Source organism: Bufo gargarizans, chromosome 2 (assembly GCF_014858855.1).
Source record: "Bufo gargarizans isolate SCDJY-AF-19 chromosome 2, ASM1485885v1, whole genome shotgun sequence".
NCBI classification, from domain to species: domain Eukaryota; kingdom Metazoa; phylum Chordata; class Amphibia; order Anura; family Bufonidae; genus Bufo; species Bufo gargarizans.
The window spans coordinates 87,497,343-87,518,408 of NC_058081.1; the positions used below are offsets into that span (position 1 = coordinate 87,497,343).

Here is a 21,066-nt window from a genome sequence, read left to right on the forward strand (position 1 = left end):
TGTGTGCAAGAGGCCTTATAGACAGCAATAACGATGGGGGAGGAGGTTGTACATCACAGACTAGAGAGAGGGGAGGGAAGCATCCAAGAAAGGTAGCTCTCACAGGTTGTAGATAGGGAGGAAAGCTCACACAAGGCATTTGTCAGGGGGAGAATCAAATAGGCTGTGTACAGGTTTAGAGAGAAAACAAGGGAAAGAAATGACACATTCCTCAGCATCAGTGTCTGTCAGCACAGGTGGGAGGAGATCTCTCATGAGCTGTTGAAAAATCAATCCATGAATGAAGTTGTGCTAATACATATGAGCCAGTGAAGACAGCAGCATCCTAGACACACAGATCTCACACCTCTCTCATAAGAGAAGTCTGAAACTAGGCACAGGTTGTAAACTGAATATCAGGGGGTCTGAAAATGATGGAATAAAAATACAAAGATACTTAGTGCAACTTTTTTTTTTTACTCAAAGTAACCACTGTTATATATTTAAAAAAAAATCCATATCAAAGATGCCCATTGCCTTTAAACAGCGATTCCATAATAGTGGTTTATTGCAGGAATCACTCCCATTAGGAATATGAATAGAGCAGTCATATTACCTGTCAGAGTTTCCGACATGTCTGTTCTAGTCTTATATTGCACATTGCAAGATAAAAAAGTTTGAGCAATTTTTCTCAGAACTCCATATTGTGCTGTTCCTCTTATACTTATTGCAAATGTATAAATAACTCAAAGGGGTTTTCTGGGATTTTAATATTGATGATCTATTGATTACCCGACACCCCCGCTCATCAGCTGGTTGAAGAGAAGGATAGGATATGCCACCAATGTCCGATAAGTGCGGTTCTCTCTGGGACCTGCACTTATCTCTAGATTGAGGACCTCAGAGTAAAGGAAAACACACTACACATGTGCAGTGCGCTCTCCATTCACTTCTATGGGCGTTCAGAAAGGAGCCAAGCGAGCACGCTCGACTATTTCCAGATCTCCCATAGAAGTTAATGAAGAAGTCACCGAACAAGCATGACCACCTCCTATTCACCTCTACGGGAGATCCAGAAATAGCCAAGCCAGTGCTCAGCTATTTTTCGCACTTTCATAGCAGTGACTGGAGGATGGCCATGCTTGCGCTGTGCACCCGCGATCATTTTGTTCTAGAGATGGGTTGTGGTGGGACCTGTACATACTGGACACTGGTGGCATATCCTAGCGATATGCCACCAAAGTGCGAAACGGGCCAACCTCTTTAACAGGGTGAAACACTACCCAAATGGAATGGTGATGCCTAGTTATTTCTAATTTCTTTCTTTCCAGCAGCATTACCTAAGGATCTACACAACACAGAGATTTAAGAAAATCTTCTTCAGCATTTCTATTTAAATTACGAAATTACACTTTTTAAAAGAGACATGTCGAGAAAGCTAACCAGTCCTCCTAAGGAACGGGACCTAATTCCCTACTACATTCTGGAAAGAGTCTTCAATGAGGGAGCTGCTCTTCAAAATACCATAAAACACATTGGATTTCTCATAATGACAAAATAAAAACTGTATTTACACCTTGTGCTTCTAAACTGGAAAATTCTAAAAAAAAACACAAACACCTTTGTGTCTTATTTATCACAATTACCCATAAGCCTTTGCTTCAGGCTATAACCGTAGGGATAGGAAGCCATTGGTTCCACATACATTCAAATGGTTTATACAAACCTTTCTGCAATTTGGTGAAATATTTTTCAGCATAGAAAAACCTGGTCCATTTCTGTATTGCTACTAGTCTAAGGAAAACATGGCGCCCATTACGAATCCAATGCCACCTCCAGTAAAGTGATACAGGTCCATTTCTACATACATTATACAGAGGTCACCTATTCTAGCCTAGAAATTACATACTACTCCCTGGATGACTGTGTTACTGGAAGCCTTACAATACAGTAGAAAGATTAGCTGAATGTAACATTGTTGTATTAATATTGAATATCTTAGTTCCTCGGGGGAGGGCCAAGCAGAGGAAGGATCTGGCTCATTTGATCTCAGCTCAATCACAAATAACAAAGGGGTCTACATTGTTGCAGAAGTATTGGCCAGTTCATGCAGTTGTTGTTCAATAAGAAGCCGGAGCGACGTGTACCTAAAACATAAAAATGAACATAGAAAATGATTAATTATGCAACTATACGAAGAGATATCACGAAGCAGAATGGATGCATTTTCAAGCATTAAATCACATATTGTGATCAAGTTTCTGCACCACTTTTCTGGAGTAGAAAAGTTGTAAATTTTTGGTGCAAATCTCAGTATTTGGCAAAATGTGAAACTTTTATTATTATTATTATTTTTTACCCTTTCTGGTCTCTCACCACTTTTGTAAAAAGTGAGTGGGGCATGCGCCGGTGGGCTGCGGACAGGACCTGACACCCTGAACAACATCTGTGTTGTAGTTTTGTCCTACAGTATCCCCCTCCATGTAATGTTCACCAATTCTCTACAATAACAATCTGGGCATGCTGGAAGTTGTAGTTCTCTCCTCTTATAATATCCACTGATGCTGTATAATAACAGTCTGATAATGCTGGGGTTTGTAGTTCTCTCCTCTTATACCCTCCCTGTAATGTCAACTTGTGTTCCATAATAACAGCCTGGACATGCTGGGGGTTGTCGTTTTCCCCTCTTTTAACCCCTCCATGTATTGCCCACTAATTTTCACCTGTTTTACACTGCCAGCAGAACATCATAATAGGGATAAGAGAACTACAAGTCTCATTATGACCAGTTTGGGCCTGTTTCACACCGCTGGCAGTAGCTCCAGCAAACTGTTCTGACAGGGTACAGCCCGTCGGAGCTCTCTGGGTACAATGGGGCCGGCGGACACTGCGATAACCTCTTGCTAGAAATGAGAGAAGTTATAAAAAATTCGGCTGCTTCACAGAATTTCACAAAGAAATTTGATTTGTGGCGAAGCACATTCTTTTGTGTGTAGCGTGGGCGTCCAACTTTCAGTATCCCTGCCAATCAGCTGTTTGAAGTAGTTCCACTGAGCGCTGAGGCCTCTTCGTAGGCCAGCAACGCCATGTTCCTTATTCACATGGCCTATGTTCAGCTTAGGCTACTTTCACATTTGCAGTAGCCTTTTCCGGCAGGCTGTTCTGACGAGGGAACAGCCTGCCGGATCTGTGATACCGCTAGTCCACCATGCCTCCAGAAGTCGGCTCCAGCCCCATTCACTATATTGGGGGCGGGCCGGAAGTCCGGCCGCAGCACGGCAAACAAGCCGAGAAGCGGCCGGACAAAAAACGCAGCATGTTGTAGTTTTTGTCCGGCCGCCTCTCGGCATGTTTGCCGTGCTGCGGCTGGACCTCTGGCCTGCCCCCATTATAGAGAATGGGGCCGGAGTGGACATCCGGCTGAATGGTGGACTAGCGGTAGAACGGATCGAGCAGGCTGTTCCCCCACCGTAACAGTCTGCCGGAAAAGGCTACCGCAAGTCTGAAAGTAGCATTAAACTCATTCAAGTAGATTGCAGTGAGCTGCAATACCAAACACAGCCACTGTACGGCGCTGTGTGAGCTGTGAGAAGACCGCAACACTCACTGAAGCGCCACAAAAAAAGAAATTTCATTCACAGATTTTCATGTGGACTATGTAGACATCACAGGACATCCTGACATTACCTTCTCATGAGTTTGATGATTTCTCGGTCTTCCTCTTCCTTCAGCTTTTCAATAAAACTGCTCAGAACAGGCATCTCAAACTTTATGTACTGTGCCACCTGAAAAACACAGGAGGTAATGATAAGGACGCTAGTCATACATTGTTAGGGTGGATTCACCTACTGTACAGTTTTTCACAACATTTAAGAAAAATGGTGCCTCCAGATACTAACTGTACAAAATAGCATTTTTAGTGGCATTTTCCTTTGCTTGCATTCCACTTTTTGGGACCATGGGGAGAGATTTACGAAGACTGGAGGAGTACCCAAACGTCAGTCTTGATCTCCCTGCACTGGCGTGAGATGCGCCTAATTCATTAAGAATCAGATGCCTCTTAATATTAGGCTCATCTCTGCCCTGCCGTGGCGCAAGTTACAGTAAATCTGGAGGGCACTGTTAGCTACTTTCACACTAGCGTTTTGGCTTTCCGTTTCTGAGATCCGTCATGGGCTCTCACATTCGGAATGGAAAAGGATCTGCTCAGAATGCATCAGTTTGCCTCCAATCAGTCCCAATTCCGCTCTGGAGGCGAACACCAAAACGCTGCCTGCAGCGTTTTTCTGTCCGCGATGTGGTGCTGAGCAAGACGGATCCGTCCTGACACACAATGTAAGTCAATGGGGACGGATCCGTCTTCTCTGACACAATAGAAAACTGATTAATCCCCCGTTGACTTTCAATAGTGTTCATGACGGATCCATCAAGGCAATAGAAGACATAATACAACCGGATCCGTTCCTGACGGATGCATGCGGTTGTAGTATGGTAATGGATCAGTTTTTGCAGATGACGGATCTGAAAAAACACTAGTGTGAAAGTAGCCTAACGTGTCCCTTCAGAAGAGGGAGGAGAAGCCTAAAAAGTCATACATTGTAGAGCTCATATGGCGTGCGCCATAATTTCCAAGTTTTTTTTATGCCACAGTAGTAGCGTAAAGGGCTTAGTAAATGTCCCTCATGGTTTTTTTTACCGCAACATATTCTGTATATGGCTTTTTTGGGCTTTTTGACATGCATTGTTCCTTGCTCCTGTTTGAAAAAAAATATTTAAATTTACATTTTGTTTTTCATGGGGTTTTCACAATGACACCAGAGGGGGTACATAGGTATCCATTTTAAAATGCATGTACTCATGAACGTATTGGCCATTAGACCTTACAGGGATATTTCCCGCTAGGCTGATGCTCAGGGGGTCGCCTGGGCCTTCCTCACAGCGGGCAGTGGAAGTTTTTGGGGATGTATTTTGTGCTGCTGGCAGTATTCTGTGATGGCCTGTGGTATTTGGCACTGTTGGAGTGCTATAATGTGCCACATCAATTTAGACTAAACAGGGCCACTTTTAGTATTTTTTCCAGGGCCACTTTAAGTTCCCAGTCCGGCCCTGCATGTACTATAAAATCCCTATAGACTAACTGCATTAATATGAAAGAAGGGGATGGGGAATTGGCCAAAGGATCATGGAGATGGAGGGGTAAATAAACAACACCCTTCTGTCCTGGGTAACAAATCCCAGCACTACTGTGGGGCCCCTTCTCTTCTCTGTACATAGCTGCCTACAGTGGTGTACATAGAGAAATAAGGGCCCCATAGCAAGTATCAAACCAGGCCCCCCACACAGGACAAAAGGGTCTCCGCCTAAACCCCTATCAATGATCCTTGGGCCATTTTTTCCACTGCCTCATTTACTAAAAGTTGTTACTTTAGAGGGTAGAGTCCAAGTTTTCACCGCCAGTAGAAGAGGAGATAATCCAAACTTGCACACGACCGTATGGCTTTTTCTGTATTTTACGGTCCGTTTTAATTGGATCCGTTTTTCCATTTTTTGTTTCAGTAGTGTTTCCGCTTTTGTTTCCGTTTTGCCGTTCTGTTTTTTCCCATTTGGTTTCCGTTTGTGATGCGTTTTTTGCAGAATGGAAACGGAAGCATAAAATAATGTTTAAACAGTAAGTACATAAAAAAAATTGGGCTGGGCATAAAACTTTCTGCAAAAACAGAACGGATACAGAAGACATATGGATGCATTCGTATTTATTCCGTAGTTTTTTTGGGGGGGGAATCGTTGACTTGAATAGAGCCACAGAACGTGATTTGCAGGCAATAATAGGACATGTTCTATCGTTGAACAGAACGGAAATATGGAAACGGAATGCATACAGAGTACATTCTGTTGTTTTTGCGGACCCTTTAAAGTGAATGGTTCTGTATACGAACCACAAACGGAACTCAAAAAAATGGAACGGAAACAGGGAAAAAAAACTATACAGTGTATGGAGAGAAAGAAAACAGCGCCGCATGCTGTGTAGTGGCCTGCAGGGGTACTGCAGCTCAGCTCCAATTCAGGTGAATGTGTGTATGGAGCGGGAGCAGACAGACACTGGATAGTTACTGGTGCCGCTGTTACATGAAACAGCTGATCAGTGGGGGTGCCAGGTGTCAGAACCCCACCAATCTGATATTGATGACCCATCCTCAAGATAGGTCATCAAAATCTGTACCCTGGACAATGCTGACTACATACCATCAATAGCTGTCGGTGAAACAGGTAGGGAGAGGGGAATAAGGCGCGGTCAGACTCCTCTGGCAGTGGCTTATCTCCGATGAGAACAAAGGATTGGGAATGTTGAAATCCTCACATCCGTTTTTTTCCCAGATTTCTACCATCAGGGAGAAATGTCTGCACGCTCTCCATACACATAAGTTAGTTCGCCATTCCTGCTGAAATCAGCAGATGTGGCCAACTTTGTTCTTATGGATATATGTCGTTTAAGGGTACTTTCACACAAGCGTTTTTCTTTTCCGCCACCGAGTTCTGTCAAAGGGCTCAATGCCGGAAAAGAACTGATCAGGTATATCCCTATGCATTCTGAATGGAGAGTAATCCGTTCAGAATGCATCAGGAGGTCATTTTGACTGATCAGGCAAAAGATAAAACCACGAAAAAAACTGAAGACTTGCCTGAATACATTTTTCCATAGAAATGTATTAGTGCCGGATTTGGCATTCAAAATACCGGAATGCCGGATCTCTCCTTCTGCTCTACGCATGTGCAGACCGAAAAAAAGGTGAAAAAAATAAATGCCGGATGACACCGGAAAGACGGATCCGGCATTTCAATGCCATCAGTTTGCATACGTTTTTCCGGCAACGGAACTGCTTACCGGATCACTCTTCCGCAAGTGTGAAAGTAGCCTTAGACCACTAAGCCTTAGGCCTCATGCACACGACAGTTTTTTTTTCACGGTCCGCAAAAACGGGGTCCGTGGGTCCGTGATCTGTGACCGTTTTTTCGTCCGTGGGTCTTCCTTGATTTTTGGAGGATCCACGGACATGAAAAAAAAGTCGTTTTGGCGTCCGCCTGGCCGTGCGGAGCCAAACGGATCCGTCCTGAATTACAATGCAAGTCAATGGGGACGGATCCGTTTGACGTTGACACAATATGGAGACGGTGGCTCCGTTCAGAGCGGATCCGTCTGCATTATATTGTTAAAACATTTCTAAGTGTGAAAATAGCCTCAGACGGATCCGTCCAGACTTTACATTGAAAGTCAATGGGGGACGGATCCGTTTGAAAATTGAGCCACAGTGTGTCATCTTCAAACGGATCCGTCCCCATTGACTTACATTATAAGTCTGGACGGATCCGCTTGCCTCCGCAAGGCCAGGCGGACACCCGAACATAACTTGAAGCGTCCCCATCACCATGGGAACGCCTCTACGTTAGAATATACTGTCGGATATGAGCTACATCGTGAAACTCATTTCCGACAGTATATTCTAACACAGAGGCGTTCCCATGGTGATGGGTACATGACTGCCCCCTGCTGCCTGGCAGCACCCGATCTCTTACAGGGGGGCCATGATCAGCACAATTAACTCCTCAGGTGCCGCACCTGAAGGGGTTAATTGTACTATCATATCCCCCTGTAAGAGATCAGGGCTGCCAGGCAGCAGGGGGCAGACCCCCCCCCCTCCCCAGTTTGAATATCGTTGTGGCACAGTGTGCGCCCACCATCGGGCCCCCCCCCTTCCTCCCTCTATTGTAATAAATCGTTGGTGGCACAGTGTGCGCCCACCGGCCCCCCCCTCTCTCTATAGTAGTAACAACCATTGGTGGCAGTGTGCGGCCTCCCATTCCCCCCCCCCCCCATGACTTGGAAGCGCCATCGCAGATTTCAATGATGGCCACCATGCTAGAACCTGACAGACCCCATTATAAGCAGGGTTCGCCTGTGTCATATGGCGGGTCTGGCACTCTGGCATCGTCAGCCCTCTGTTCTTAACATGGCAATAACGTTATAACCATTGGGGCACATTTATCAAGCTCCCCCCCCCCCCATCATTGGTGGCAGCGGAGTTCCGATCGGAGTCCCAGTTTAATCGCTGGGGCTCCGATCGGTAACCATGGCAACCAGGAAGCTACTGCAGCCCTGGTTGCCATGGTTACTTAGCAATAGTACAACAGTAGAAGATTCATACTTACCTGCTTGCTGCTGCGATACTGGTAAGTGAAAGGTCTGTGCGGCGCATTGCTAAAGGACTGTCACTTACCAGTAGGAGGAGCTCCCGGCCGGTCACAGACATCGCAGCAGCAAGCAGGGGTAAGTATGAATCTTCTACTGTTGTACTATTGCTAAGTAACCATGGCAACCAGGGCTGCAGTAGCTTCCTGGTTGCCATGGTTACCGATCGGAGCCCCAGCGATTAAACTGGGACTCCGATCGGAACTCCGCTGCCACCAATGATGGGGGGGGGGGGGGGAGCTTGATAAATGTGCCCCAGTGGTTATAACGTTATTGCCATGATAAGAACAGAGGGCTGACAATGCCAGAGTGCCAGACCCGCCATATGACACAGGCGAACCCTGCTAACTTATAATGGGGTCTGTCAGGTTCTAGCATGGTGGCCATCATTGGAATCTGCGATGGCGCTTCCAAGTCATGGGGGGGGGGGGGAATGGGAGGCCGCACACTGCCACCAATGGTTGTTACTACTATAGAGAGAGGGGGGGCCGATGGTGGGCGCACACTGTGCCACCAACGATTTATTACAATAGAGGGAGGGAGGGGGGGGCAGCCCTGATCTCTTACAGGGGAATATGATAGTACAATTAACCCCTTTAGGTGCCGCACCTGAAGGGGTTAATTGTGCTATCATATCTCCCTGTAAGAGATCGGGTGCTGCCAAGCAGCAGGGGGCAGTCTTGTACAAAGTTTGCAGTGTATTCTAACTAGAAGCGTCCCCATTACCATGGGAACGCTTCTGTGTTAGAATATACTGTCGGAAATGAGTTTTCACGAAGTGAAAACTTAGATCAGAAAAAGCTTTTATGCAGACGGATCTTCAGATCCGTCTGTATGAAAGCAACCTACGGCCACGGATCACGGACACGGATGCCAATCTTGTGTGCATCCGTGTTCTTTCACGGACCCATTGACTTGAATGGGTCCGTGAACCGTTGTCCGTCAAAAAAATAGGACAGGTCTTATTTTTTTGACGGACAGGATACACGGATCACGGCCTAGGCTGCAAAACGGTGCATTTTCCGATTTTTCCTCGGACCCATTGAAAGTCAATGGGTCCGCGAAAAAAAAAGGAAAACGGCACAACGGCCACGGATGCACACAACGGTCGTGTGCATGAGGCCTTACCTTGAGGCTGCTAGGCCACAAAAGGGCCTTTTACTGGTCCACCTATGATATCCACCTGGTACCCGAGGATGGTCCTCTGATGAGAAAACTCCAGTATTATATTTGGCCCTATTACTGATACAGAATTGGGGCCCGGAGCTTCAGGTTACCCCTCTGCACGTGCTACCTCTACAACCCCTATAACAGTAGCACTCCATTCACTCCATTCGACCATCTCAATACTGCTCATTGATGATACAGGCTACACTTAGGGTTTAGTAAAGGATCTTACATCATAGGTGATTTCCTCTACTTGATCCTTCTCCATAAGAAACACTTTGGACACTTGTTCACATGGACCTTGCAGAATCCGGGCAATGAGTGGGTAATCCGAGTCCTTGAGTTTCATTTTCTCTGTAGACGGTAGGATGAGAGGATAAAGATGTCATGTTACATGTACTGTCTGTATATAGAGATCCTGTATGTACGTACAAAATCTACAGATATAAAGCCCCAAGTCACTCTGGTTTTTGCTACAGTCCATGAATGATTGCCATCAACCCACCCATTCATTATGGAAAATCCTCACGTGGACAGGTAAACTGGACAATGCAAGTGAATGGGGTTTACAAAACCCAGTTCACACTATGCAGACAAAACTTGCATGGATTTGAGTGTGAACGTAATCTTCTGATGTAGAGGGGCTTTTCTCATTTAAGGTCCATGTTGTCTGTAGGTGTGACTTGGTAGTTTTACCTGCAGAAAACCATAGATAGCACAACGGGGGAGATTTATCAAAACTTAATGCAAAGACAAAAGTGGCGCAGTTGCCCATGGCAACCAACCAGATTCCAGCTTTCATATTCCAGTCAATCTCCCCATTATGATGTCATGAAACATAGTAACCAGTGACACGATAAACCGTAACAGATCGGTCTCTGTAAGGCTACTTTCACACTTGCGGCAGCATGGTCCGGCAGGCCGTTTTTCCCCCGCTGGATCCGAGCTAATGGTAGCCCACCGTGCTGTAGTTTTTGTCCGGCTGCCTCTCTGCATGTTTGTCGTGTTGCAGCCGGACCTCCAGCCTGCCCCCATTATAGTGAATAGGGCCGGAGTGGACTCCCGGCGGCATGGTGGGCTAGCGTTAGCACGCATCCGGCAGGCTGTTCCCCCGCCGGAACAGCCTGTCGGAACCTGCTGCCGCAAGTGTGAAAGTAGCCCAAGTCTCAGCAACGGTGGGGCCGACCACATGTACTCATCTTTAAGCTGGATTTATTTGTATTACTTCTGTGTGTTACTGATCAACCACAGGTTTATCTGACCTGAACTTTCATCCTAATAGGGGGTCTATAAGTAGAGTTGGGGTCAGTTGAGGAGAGTGTCACCAGAAAATTCACCAGGCACAGTGCCTTGTAGGGCTAGCCCGGCTGAACGTAATGATACCTTTTACTTAGTGATCCTCATTCTGGAAAAAAGTACTTTAATTCCTATGCAAATCAGCAGTTAAGTGCACTGAGGGTGGACCCAAGCCACTCTTTGCACCCTTGCTTCTCCTGCTTCCTCTGCCAGCTCCTCCCTCTTCTTGATTGGAAGGGCCAGGCAATACAAATATACATTAACCTGGCCCTGTCAATCAAGAAGAGGGAGGAGCTGGCAAAGGAAGCAGGAGGAGAAAGAGTGCACATTATGGTTAGGTCTAGAGTTGAGCGAACACCTGGATGTTCGGGTTCGAGAAGTTCGGCCGAACATCCCGGAAATGTTCGGGTTCGGGATCCGAACCCGATCCGAACTTCGTCCCGAACCCGAACCCCATTGAAGTCAATGGGGACCCGAACTTTTCGGCACTAAAAAGGCTGTAAAACAGCCCAGGAAAGAGCTAGAGGGCTGCAAAAGGCAGCAACATGTAGGTAAATCCCCTGCAAACAAATGTGGATAGGGAAATGAATTAAAATAAAAATTAAATAAATAAAAATTAACCAAAATCAATTGGAGAGAGGTTCCATAGCAGAGAATCTGGCTTCCCGTCACCCACCACTGGAACAGTCCATTCTCAGATATTTAGGCCCCGGCACCCAGGCAGAGGAGAGAGGTCCCGTAACAGAGAATCTGTCTTCATGTCAGCAGAGAATTAGTCTGCATGTCATAGCAGAGAATGAGGCTTCACGTCAGCCACCACTGCAACAGTCCATTGGCATATATTTAGGCCCAGCACCCAGGCAGAGGAGGGAGGTCCCGTAACAGAGAATCTGTCTTCATGTCAGCAGAGAATTAGTCTGCATGTCATAGCAGAGAATGAGGCTTCACGTCAGCCACCACTGCAACAGTCCATTGGCATATATTTAGGCCCAGCACACACACAGGCAGAGGAGAGAGGTCCCGTAACAGAGAATCTGGCTTCATGTCAGCAGAGAATCAGTCTGCATGTCATAGCAGAGAATGAGGCTTCACGTCAGCCACCACTGCAACAGTCCATTGGCATATATTTAGGCCCAGCACACACACAGGCAGAGGAGAGAGGTCCCGTAACAGAGAATCTGGCTTCATGTCAGCAGAGAATCAGTCTGCATGTCATAGCAGAGAATGAGGCTTCACGTCAGCCACCACTGCAACAGTCCATTGGCATATATTTAGGCCCAGCACCCAGGCAGAGGAGGGAGGTCCCGTAACAGAGAATCTGTCTTCATGTCAGCAGAGAATTAGTCTGCATGTCATAGCAGAGAATGAGGCTTCACGTCAGCCACCACTGCAACAGTCCATTGGCATATATTTAGGCCCAGCACACACACAGGCAGAGGAGAGAGGTCCCGTAACAGAGGATCTGGCTTCATGTCAGCAGAGAATCAGTCTGCATGTCATAGCAGAGAATCAGGCTTCACGTCAGCCACCACTGCAACAGTCCATTGTCATAAATTTAGGCCCAGCACCCAGGCAGAGGAGAGAGGTCCCGTAACAGACAATCTGGCTTCATGTCAGCAGAGAATTAGTCTGCATGTCATAGCAGAGAATGAGGCTTCACGTCAGCCACCACTGCAACAGTCCATTGGCATATATTTAGGCCTAGCACACAGGCAGAGGAGAGAGGTCCCGTAACAGACAATCTGGCTTCATGTCAGCAGAGAATCAGTCTGCATGTCATAGCAGAGAATGAGGCTTCACGTCACCCACCACTGCAACAGTCCATTGGCATATATTTAGGCCTAGCACACAGGCAGAGCAGAGAGGTCCCGTAACAGACAATCTGGCTTCATGACAGCAGAGAATCAGTCTGCATGTCATAGCAGAGAATGAGGCTTCACGTCACCCACCACTGCAACAGTCCATTGGCATATATTTAGGCCTAGCACACAGGCAGAGCAGAGAGGTCCCGTAACAGACGATCTGGCTTCATGTCAGCAGAGAATCAGTCTGCATGTCATAGCAGAGAATGAGGCTTCACGTCACCCACCACTGCAACAGTCCATTGGCATATATTTAGGCCTAGCACACAGGCAGAGCAGAGAGGTCCCGTAACAGACAATCTGGCTTCATGTCAGCAGAGAATCAGTCTGCATGTCATAGCAGAGAATCAGGCTTCACGTCAGCCACCACTGCAACAGTCCATTGTCATAAATTTAGGCCCAGCACCCAGGCAGAGGAGAGAGGTCCCGTAACAGACAATCTGGCTTCATGTCAGCAGAGAATTAGTCTGCATGTCATAGCAGAGAATCAGGCTTCATGTCAGCCACCACTGCAACAGTCCATTGGCATATACAGACGTGGACAAAATTGTTGGTACCCTTTGGTCAATGAAAGAAAAAGTCACAATGGTCACAGAAATAACTTTAATCTGACAAAAGTAATAATAAATTAAAATTCTATAAATGTTAACCAATGAAAGTCAGACATTGTTTTTCAACCATGCTTCAACAGAATTATGTAAAAAAATAAACTCATGAAACAGGCATGGACAAAAATGATGGTACCCCTAACTTAATATTTTGTTGCGCAACCTTTTGAGGCAATCACTGCAATCAAACGCTTCCTGTAACTGTCAATGAGACATCTGCACCTCTCAGCAGGTATTTTGGCCCACTCCTCATGAGCAAACTGCTCCAGTTGTGTCCGGTTTGAAGGGTGCCTTTTCCAGACTGCATGTTTCAGCTCCTTCCAAAGATGCTCAATAGGATTGAGGTCAGGGCTCATAGAAGGCCACTTTAGAATAGTCCAATTTTTTCCTCTTAGCCATTCTTGGGTGTTTTTAGCGGTGTGTTTTGGGTCATTGTCCTGTTGCAAGACCCATGACCTGCGACTGAGACCAAGCTTTCTGACACTGGCTAGTACATTTCTCTCTAGAATTCCTTGATAGTCTTGAGATTTCATTGTACCCTGCACAGATTCAAGACACCCTGTGCCAGACGCAGCAAAGCAGCCCCAGAACATAACAGAGCCTCCTCCATGTTTCACAGTAGGGACAGTGTTCTTTTCTTGATATGCTTCATTTTTTCGTCTGTGAACATACAGCTGATGTGCCTTGGCAAAAACTTCGATTTTTGTCTCATCTGTCCACAGGACATTCTCCCAGAAGCTTTGTGGCTTGTCAACATGTAGTTTGGCATATTCCAGTCTTGCTTTTTTATGATTCGTTTTCAACAATGGTGTCCTCCTTGGTCGTCTCCCATGTAGTCCACTTTGGCTCAAACAACGACGGATGGTGCGATCTGACACTGATGTTCCTTGAGCATGAAGTTCACCTTGAATCTCTTTAGAAGTCTTTCTAGGCTCTTTTGTTACCATTCGGATTATCCGTCTCTTAGATTTGTCATCAATTTTCCTCCTGCGGCCACGTCCAGGGAGGTTGGCTACAGTCCCATGGATCTTAAACTTATGAATAATATGTGCAACTGTACTCACAGGAACATCTAGTTGCTTGGAGATGGTCTTATAGCCTTTACCTTTAACATGCTTGTCTATAATTTTCTTTCTGATCTCTTGAGACAGCTCTTTCCTTTGCTTCCTCTGGTCCATGTCGAGTGTGGTACACACCATATCACCAAACAACACAGTGATTACCTGGAGCCATATATATAGGCCCAATGGCTGATTACAAGGTTGTAGACACCTGTGATGCTAATTAGTGGACACACCTTGAATTAACATGTCCCTTCGGTCACATTATGTTCTGTGTTTTCTAGGGGTACCATCATTTTTGTCCATGCCTGTTTCATGAGTTTATTTTTTTACATAATTCTGTTGAAGCATGGTTGAAAAACAATGTCTGACTTTCATTGGTTAACATTTATAGAATTTTATACATAGAACGCTGTCAACTAGCGCTACACCGCATGGAATTCGCAGCGGTGTGTTAGCAGTCCCGCAACCTGCCAATAAGGTAATGTACAGACTAGCTGTACAAGACTCAGAAAGACTAGAAACAATAATAGTACACCGCGCGCTATATTAGAAGTGGTGCCGAACAAGTTAACCAAAGCACACTCTTCCTTATCGCGTACTTTTACACTATAGGCAGTAAATCTGTGTGTTCGTCCTACCTTTACTCAGATGTATCTGCCGCGATGTGGTGTTCCGTGATGGTCCACGTGTCTGTACTGTGTTTGAAGCAGGGCAGGAGACGTAGATCCAGGAAGGATGGCTGTGGCGTCGGCCTTTTTTGGTATTAAGGTATTGGGCAGTGATTCGCCCCGGCCGGTAGCAAAATATGCCCGTTACCTGTTTTAGATTAACGCTCACGTCTGAGCTGGTGACGTCACCGTTGGTATGCTACGGGTAGCAGTGGAGGTCAATCCTACGCGTTTCAAGTGCAACGGCACTCTTCCTCAGGGAATGTTACATCCACTGCATTGAAGCTTGTTATTTATAGTCCGTGCTGTCCATCCTTCCCACCCCTCTAATTCCGTGACTTATTCAAAACCAAACAGTTCAATTTCTGAGTTGAGGCCTTTTGGCAACATGGTATCTAGGTTAAAGATCCATTCTGTTTCTTTTTTTGATTGTTTCTTAATGTAATCTCCTCCTCGGGCGTCTGGTTCTATTTTATCTATGCCCATAAAGGACATACCTTCTAATCGTCCTCCATGTTCTTCCGTAAAATGCCTAGATAAGGGATGCCCTATAGATTTTTTCTTTATATTGTATATATGCTCGCTAATACGTTTTTTCAATTTTCTCTTAGTGCGTCCAATATACAATTTATTACAGGGACATTTGATGGCATAGATAACCCCTTCGGTGTTACAGGAGATGTGACCCCTTATTTTTTGCTCAAAGGTGCCCTCAGGATTTTTTACGTACTGTGTTTTAATTGTATTTTTAGCTGTATTTTTACATGGGACACATCTTTTGCAAGGAAAAAATCCTTGCAGGAGATTGGTTTTTGTATTTATCTTTTTGCCCACAATTCCTGCACCTTTACTAGTGGAGGCAATTTTGTTGCCTATATTGGCTGCCCTTTTGAATATGAAAACCGGTCTTGATGGTATGAGGTTACCTACAATTTTGTCTTCTTTTAAAATATCCCAATATTTTCCTACGATTTTTTTGAGGATATAAGTTTGTGTATTATAGGGTATTATAATGGGTGGTATTCCGTCTTTCATTTCTATTTCTTTCTGTTTTTCATCTTCATTTGTCTTTATTCTTATTAATTTTTCTCTTTCTATCATTTTTATTTCTTTTTTGTGAACTTCCACTATATCCATATTATATCCCTTTGCTAAAAAAATTTTTCCTAAAATATCTGCCTCTTTTTCGTATTCAATAGTTTCAGTGCAGTTCCTTCTTAAACGAAGGAACTGACTTCTAGGGATATTATCCAGCCATCTAGGCAAATGACAGCTCTCTCTGTTAATATAACTGTTCGAGTCTGTAGGTTTTGAATAAGTTTTTGTGCTGATACAGTCCCCTGTGACATAAATGGTAAGATCTAAAAAGTTTATTTCTTTAGTACTGTGCGTCAAAGTAAAATCCAAATAAAATAACAGAGACAAGATAGAAATATAGATATAGAGATAAATAAAGAGCAGCCATCCGAAAATAAACGAAAATCATTTGGAGAAAAAAGAGAGGAAAGACAGAGTAGTAATACAAATTTAGAAAACATAAGTAACATAGATCAGGGGGAAAAGGATACAAACAGTCAAATGGAGATGGTGGTGAGACCGAAGGAAAAACGAATAACGGAATACAACAGTAGAACAAGGAGTATGAGGAAAAACAACGGTAATAGTAATAATAAAAAATTGGTAAAAAAGTCAACGCAACAGGATTTTTTCAGGATCTACAAAAAAGATATACAAAAAGAGGATGTAGAGGTGGCAAACACAACAAAAGGAAAAGAAGTAAACAAACAATAGTGACACAAATAAAAGAAGATGATAATATAGAAAAGTTAGGACAAAAAATATATAATCTGAGTAAACATACTCTCACAAAAGCAGAGAATGATATTTTAACGAAAGGACTAAAATTTGCCCCTACTACATATTTTAATAAATTTGAAGCTTTCCTGGGAATAAGGAAATTTATGAGAAAATTGGCGTTAAAAAGATATTATAAGAAAAAAGAGAAAAATAATACAATAAAAGGATATAATGAAGATGCTAATGAAAATATATATACACATACAAACTTGAAAATAAAATCCAGATTTGACCCACTGAATGAATATTCAATACCAATAAACACCTTCTCTAATCTAGTTACTAGAGAAATAAGAAAAACTAAAGATGTGAATAAATACAGAAAAAATTATATGGGCAATATAACCAAGGCAGAAAGAGATGCAATACGTAATATGCAACAAAACAATGAAATAATCATCCGCCCCGCAGATAAGGGGGGCGGCATTGTAATATTAAACAATGATGACTATGAGAAAGAAGTCTTGAACATCCTGGGCGACCAGAAAACATACAAACGCCTTAAAAAAGACCCCACAGAGGAATATAAAAAAGACTTAAAACAATTGATACAAAAAGGTAAAATGAAAGGCATCCTAAATAAAAATGAAAGTATATATATAGACATAAAAAATCCAAAAATAGCAATTTTCTATCAAAATCCCAAAATTCACAAAGATGTACATAAACCCCCAGGTAGACCGATCGTGTCCGGGATAGAATGTTTGACTAGTACATTATCTAAATATATAGATCAATTCCTACAGCCGTGCGCACAAACGTTACCTTCCTTTTTAAAAGATACGAATCACGTACTACAAATTTTAAAAGATATAAAATGGAGAGAAGGATACATAATAGGTACGTTAGATGTAAAATCATTATACTCTGTTATTGAAAATCAAAAAGGATGCGCAGCGGCCAAACATTTTTTATATCAGAAAGGAGAACTTAACAGTGTCCAAATAGATTTCATAGGGGAATGCATTTTATTCATATTAGAAAAAAATTATTTTAAATATAAGGAAGATTTTTATTTGCAGACATGGGGGGCCGCGATGGGGACGAGGTTCGCACCGGGGTTCGCAAACTTATACGTTGGGTGGTGGGAGGCTGATCATATCCACCCCAACGGCGAGCTCCGGGCGGGCCTCGTCCTCTGGCGGCGCTTCATTGATGACGTCATTTTTATTTGGGATAAAGGGGAACGTGCTCTTAAACTGTTTTTAGAGGATATTAATAAAAATGATTTTTATTTGGATTTTACTTTGACGCACAGTACTAAAGAAATAAACTTTTTAGATCTTACCATTTATGTCACAGGGGACTGTATCAGCACAAAAACTTATTCAAAACCTACAGACTCGAACAGTTATATTAACAGAGAGAGCTGTCATTTGCCTAGATGGCTGGATAATATCCCTAGAAGTCAGTTCCTTCGTTTAAGAAGGAACTGCACTGAAACTATTGAATACGAAAAAGAGGCAGATATTTTAGGAAAAATTTTTTTAGCAAAGGGATATAATATGGATATAGTGGAAGTTCACAAAAAAGAAATAAAAATGATAGAAAGAGAAAAATTAATAAGAATAAAGACAAATGAAGATGAAAAACAGAAAGAAATAGAAATGAAAGACGGAATACCACCCATTATAATACCCTATAATACACAAACTTATATCCTCAAAAAAATCGTAGGAAAATATTGGGATATTTTAAAAGAAGACAAAATTGTAGGTAACCTCATACCATCAAGACCGGTTTTCATATTCAAAAGGGCAGCCAATATAGGCAACAAAATTGCCTCCACTAGTAAAGGTGCAGGAATTGTGGGCAAAAAGATAAATACAAAAACCAATCTCCTGCAAGGATTTTTTCCTTGCAAAAGATGTGTCCCATGTAAAAATACAGCTAAAAATACAATTAAAACACAGTACGTAAAAAATCCTGAGGGCACCTTTGAGCAAAAAATAAGGGGTCACATCTCCTGTAACACCGAAGGGGTTATCTATGCCATCAAATGTCCCTGTAATAAATTGTATATTGGACGCACTAAGAGAAAATTGAAAAAACGTATTAGCGAGCATATATACAATATAAAGAAAAAATCTATAGGGCATCCCTTATCTAGGCATTTTACGGAAGAACATGGAGGACGATTAGAAGGTATGTCCTTTATGGGCATAGATAAAATAGAACCAGACGCCCGAGGAGGAGATTACATTAAGAAACAATCAAAAAAAGAAACAGAATGGATCTTTAACCTAGATACCATGTTGCCAAAAGGCCTCAACTCAGAAATTGAACTGTCTGGTTTTGAATAAGTCACGGAATTAGAGGGGTGGGAAGGATGGACAGCACGGACTATAAATAACAAGCTTCAATGCAGTGGATGTAACATTCCCTGAGGAAGAGTGCCGTTGCACTTGAAACGCGTAGGATTGACCTCCACTGCTACCCGTAGCATACCAACGGTGACGTCACCAGCTCAGACGTGAGCGTTAATCTAAAACAGGTAACGGGCATATTTTGCTACCGGCCGGGGCGAATCACTGCCCAATACCTTAATACCAAAAAAGGCCGACGCCACAGCCATCCTTCCTGGATCTACGTCTCCTGCCCTGCTTCAAACACAGTACAGACACGTGGACCATCACGGAACACCACATCGCGGCAGATACATCTGAGTAAAGGTAGGACGAACACACAGATTTACTGCCTATAGTGTAAAAGTACGCGATAAGGAAGAGTGTGCTTTGGTTAACTTGTTCGGCACCACTTCTAATATAGCGCGCGGTGTACTATTATTGTTTCTAGTCTTTCTGAGTCTTGTACAGCTAGTCTGTACATTACCTTATTGGCAGGTTGCGGGACTGCTAACACACCGCTGCGAATTCCATGCGGTGTAGCGCTAGTTGACAGCGTTCTATGTATTGATTTGTATTAAACCCGTTACAACTATTGGCTGCTATACACCGCATTATATAGGTTTTTCAATACTTAGAGATTTAATAATCCAGATACATATATATATATAAAAATATCAAATAATTAATAATAAAAACATGGCAAGTTTATGGTGGGATAGAAAAGAGCGCATACAAAAAGTACAACTGCTATTTGGAATAGAGGTTTCAAGACGAAACATGACACCAATTAAAAACCAAAAACTTCTATATGTCAAAAATATCTTAAAACAACTAGAGAATATGATGCTTCTGGAAATGAGAGATTTATGGGAAATAGTATCATTAGAAAAATATTTAGAATCTGATATAATCCCTAGAGGTTTGAAAATCGATAAAACCTTATCAGGAGACATGGGAGATTATAATATAATGGAAGAGTGGAAACACATGCTGCACGACTTTGCACGGCAGACATTAGAATTTATAATCAGGAAAAGAAAACAAAGATTGATGAACACAAATGATACTATAAAACAGCTATTTGAAGACCTACGCCCGTGGAAAGACGATCCCGATATTGCAGGATTAGTAGATAACATCAAGAGACGCATCCATAATAGAGAAGATGAAATTAGAGAGAAAAAAAGAAGAAAATTTAATAGAGATTACATACCTTATCAGATAGATGATAAAGAAATTCAGGGGAATACATTCCAAACGGTAGATGAATGTAGCAAAGAAATAGAAAGTATTGAAGAAGAAGAAATAGAAGAGCTCCCGTCTACCTTTACACTGCATGCAGAGGAGGAGAGCAGTCACTATACCCCGGAGATAAGAAAAGGGAGTAATAAAGAACATAGAGAAAATACCTCTGGAATAGAAGATATAAATAGGGGAAGTTTTTCAATACATACAGAAAATAGATTTGAGCTATTGGAACATGAACAGAGACAAGATAGAAATATAGATATAGAGATAAATAAAGAGCAGCCATCCGAAAATAAACGAAAATCATTTGGAGAAAAAAGAGAGGAAAGACAGAGTAGTAATATAAATTTAGAAAACATAAGTAACATAGACCAGGGAGAAAAGGATACAAACAGTCAGATGGAGATGGTGGTGAGACCGAAGGAAAAACGAATAACGGAATACAACAGTAGAACAAGAAGTATGAGGAAAAACAACGGTAATAGTAATCCTAAAAAATTGGTAAAAAAGTCAACGCAACAGGATTTTTTCAGGATCTACAAAAAAGATATACAAAAAGAGGATGTAGAGGTGGCAAACACAATAAAAGGAAAAGAAGTAAACAAACAATAATGACACAAATAAAAGAAGATGACAATATAGAAAAATTAGGACAAAAAATATATAATCTGAGTAAACACACTCTCACAAAAGCAGAGAATGATATTTTAATGAAAGGACTAAA

The 21,066-nt window shown here is 43.0% G+C and overlaps 1 protein-coding gene across 3 annotated transcripts in view; it reads right to left on the bottom strand.

The window, feature by feature from the left end:
- Window positions 1-440: 440 nt before the first annotated feature.
- The window catches only part of RASSF2 (Ras association domain family member 2), a 94,188-nt gene continuing 73,562 nt past the window's right edge, over window positions 441-21,066 (bottom strand). For all 3 annotated transcript variants that reach the window (XM_044279260.1, XM_044279261.1, XM_044279262.1), the window contains exons 9-11: window positions 9,624-9,745; window positions 3,667-3,764; window positions 441-2,126 (exon numbers count right to left, since the gene is read on the bottom strand). In XM_044279260.1, coding sequence (XP_044135195.1) covers window positions 2,057-2,126; window positions 3,667-3,764; window positions 9,624-9,745 — 290 coding nt within the window. In that variant the 3' untranslated portion in view covers window positions 441-2,056. The remainder of the gene's footprint in view (window positions 2,127-3,666; window positions 3,765-9,623; window positions 9,746-21,066) is intronic.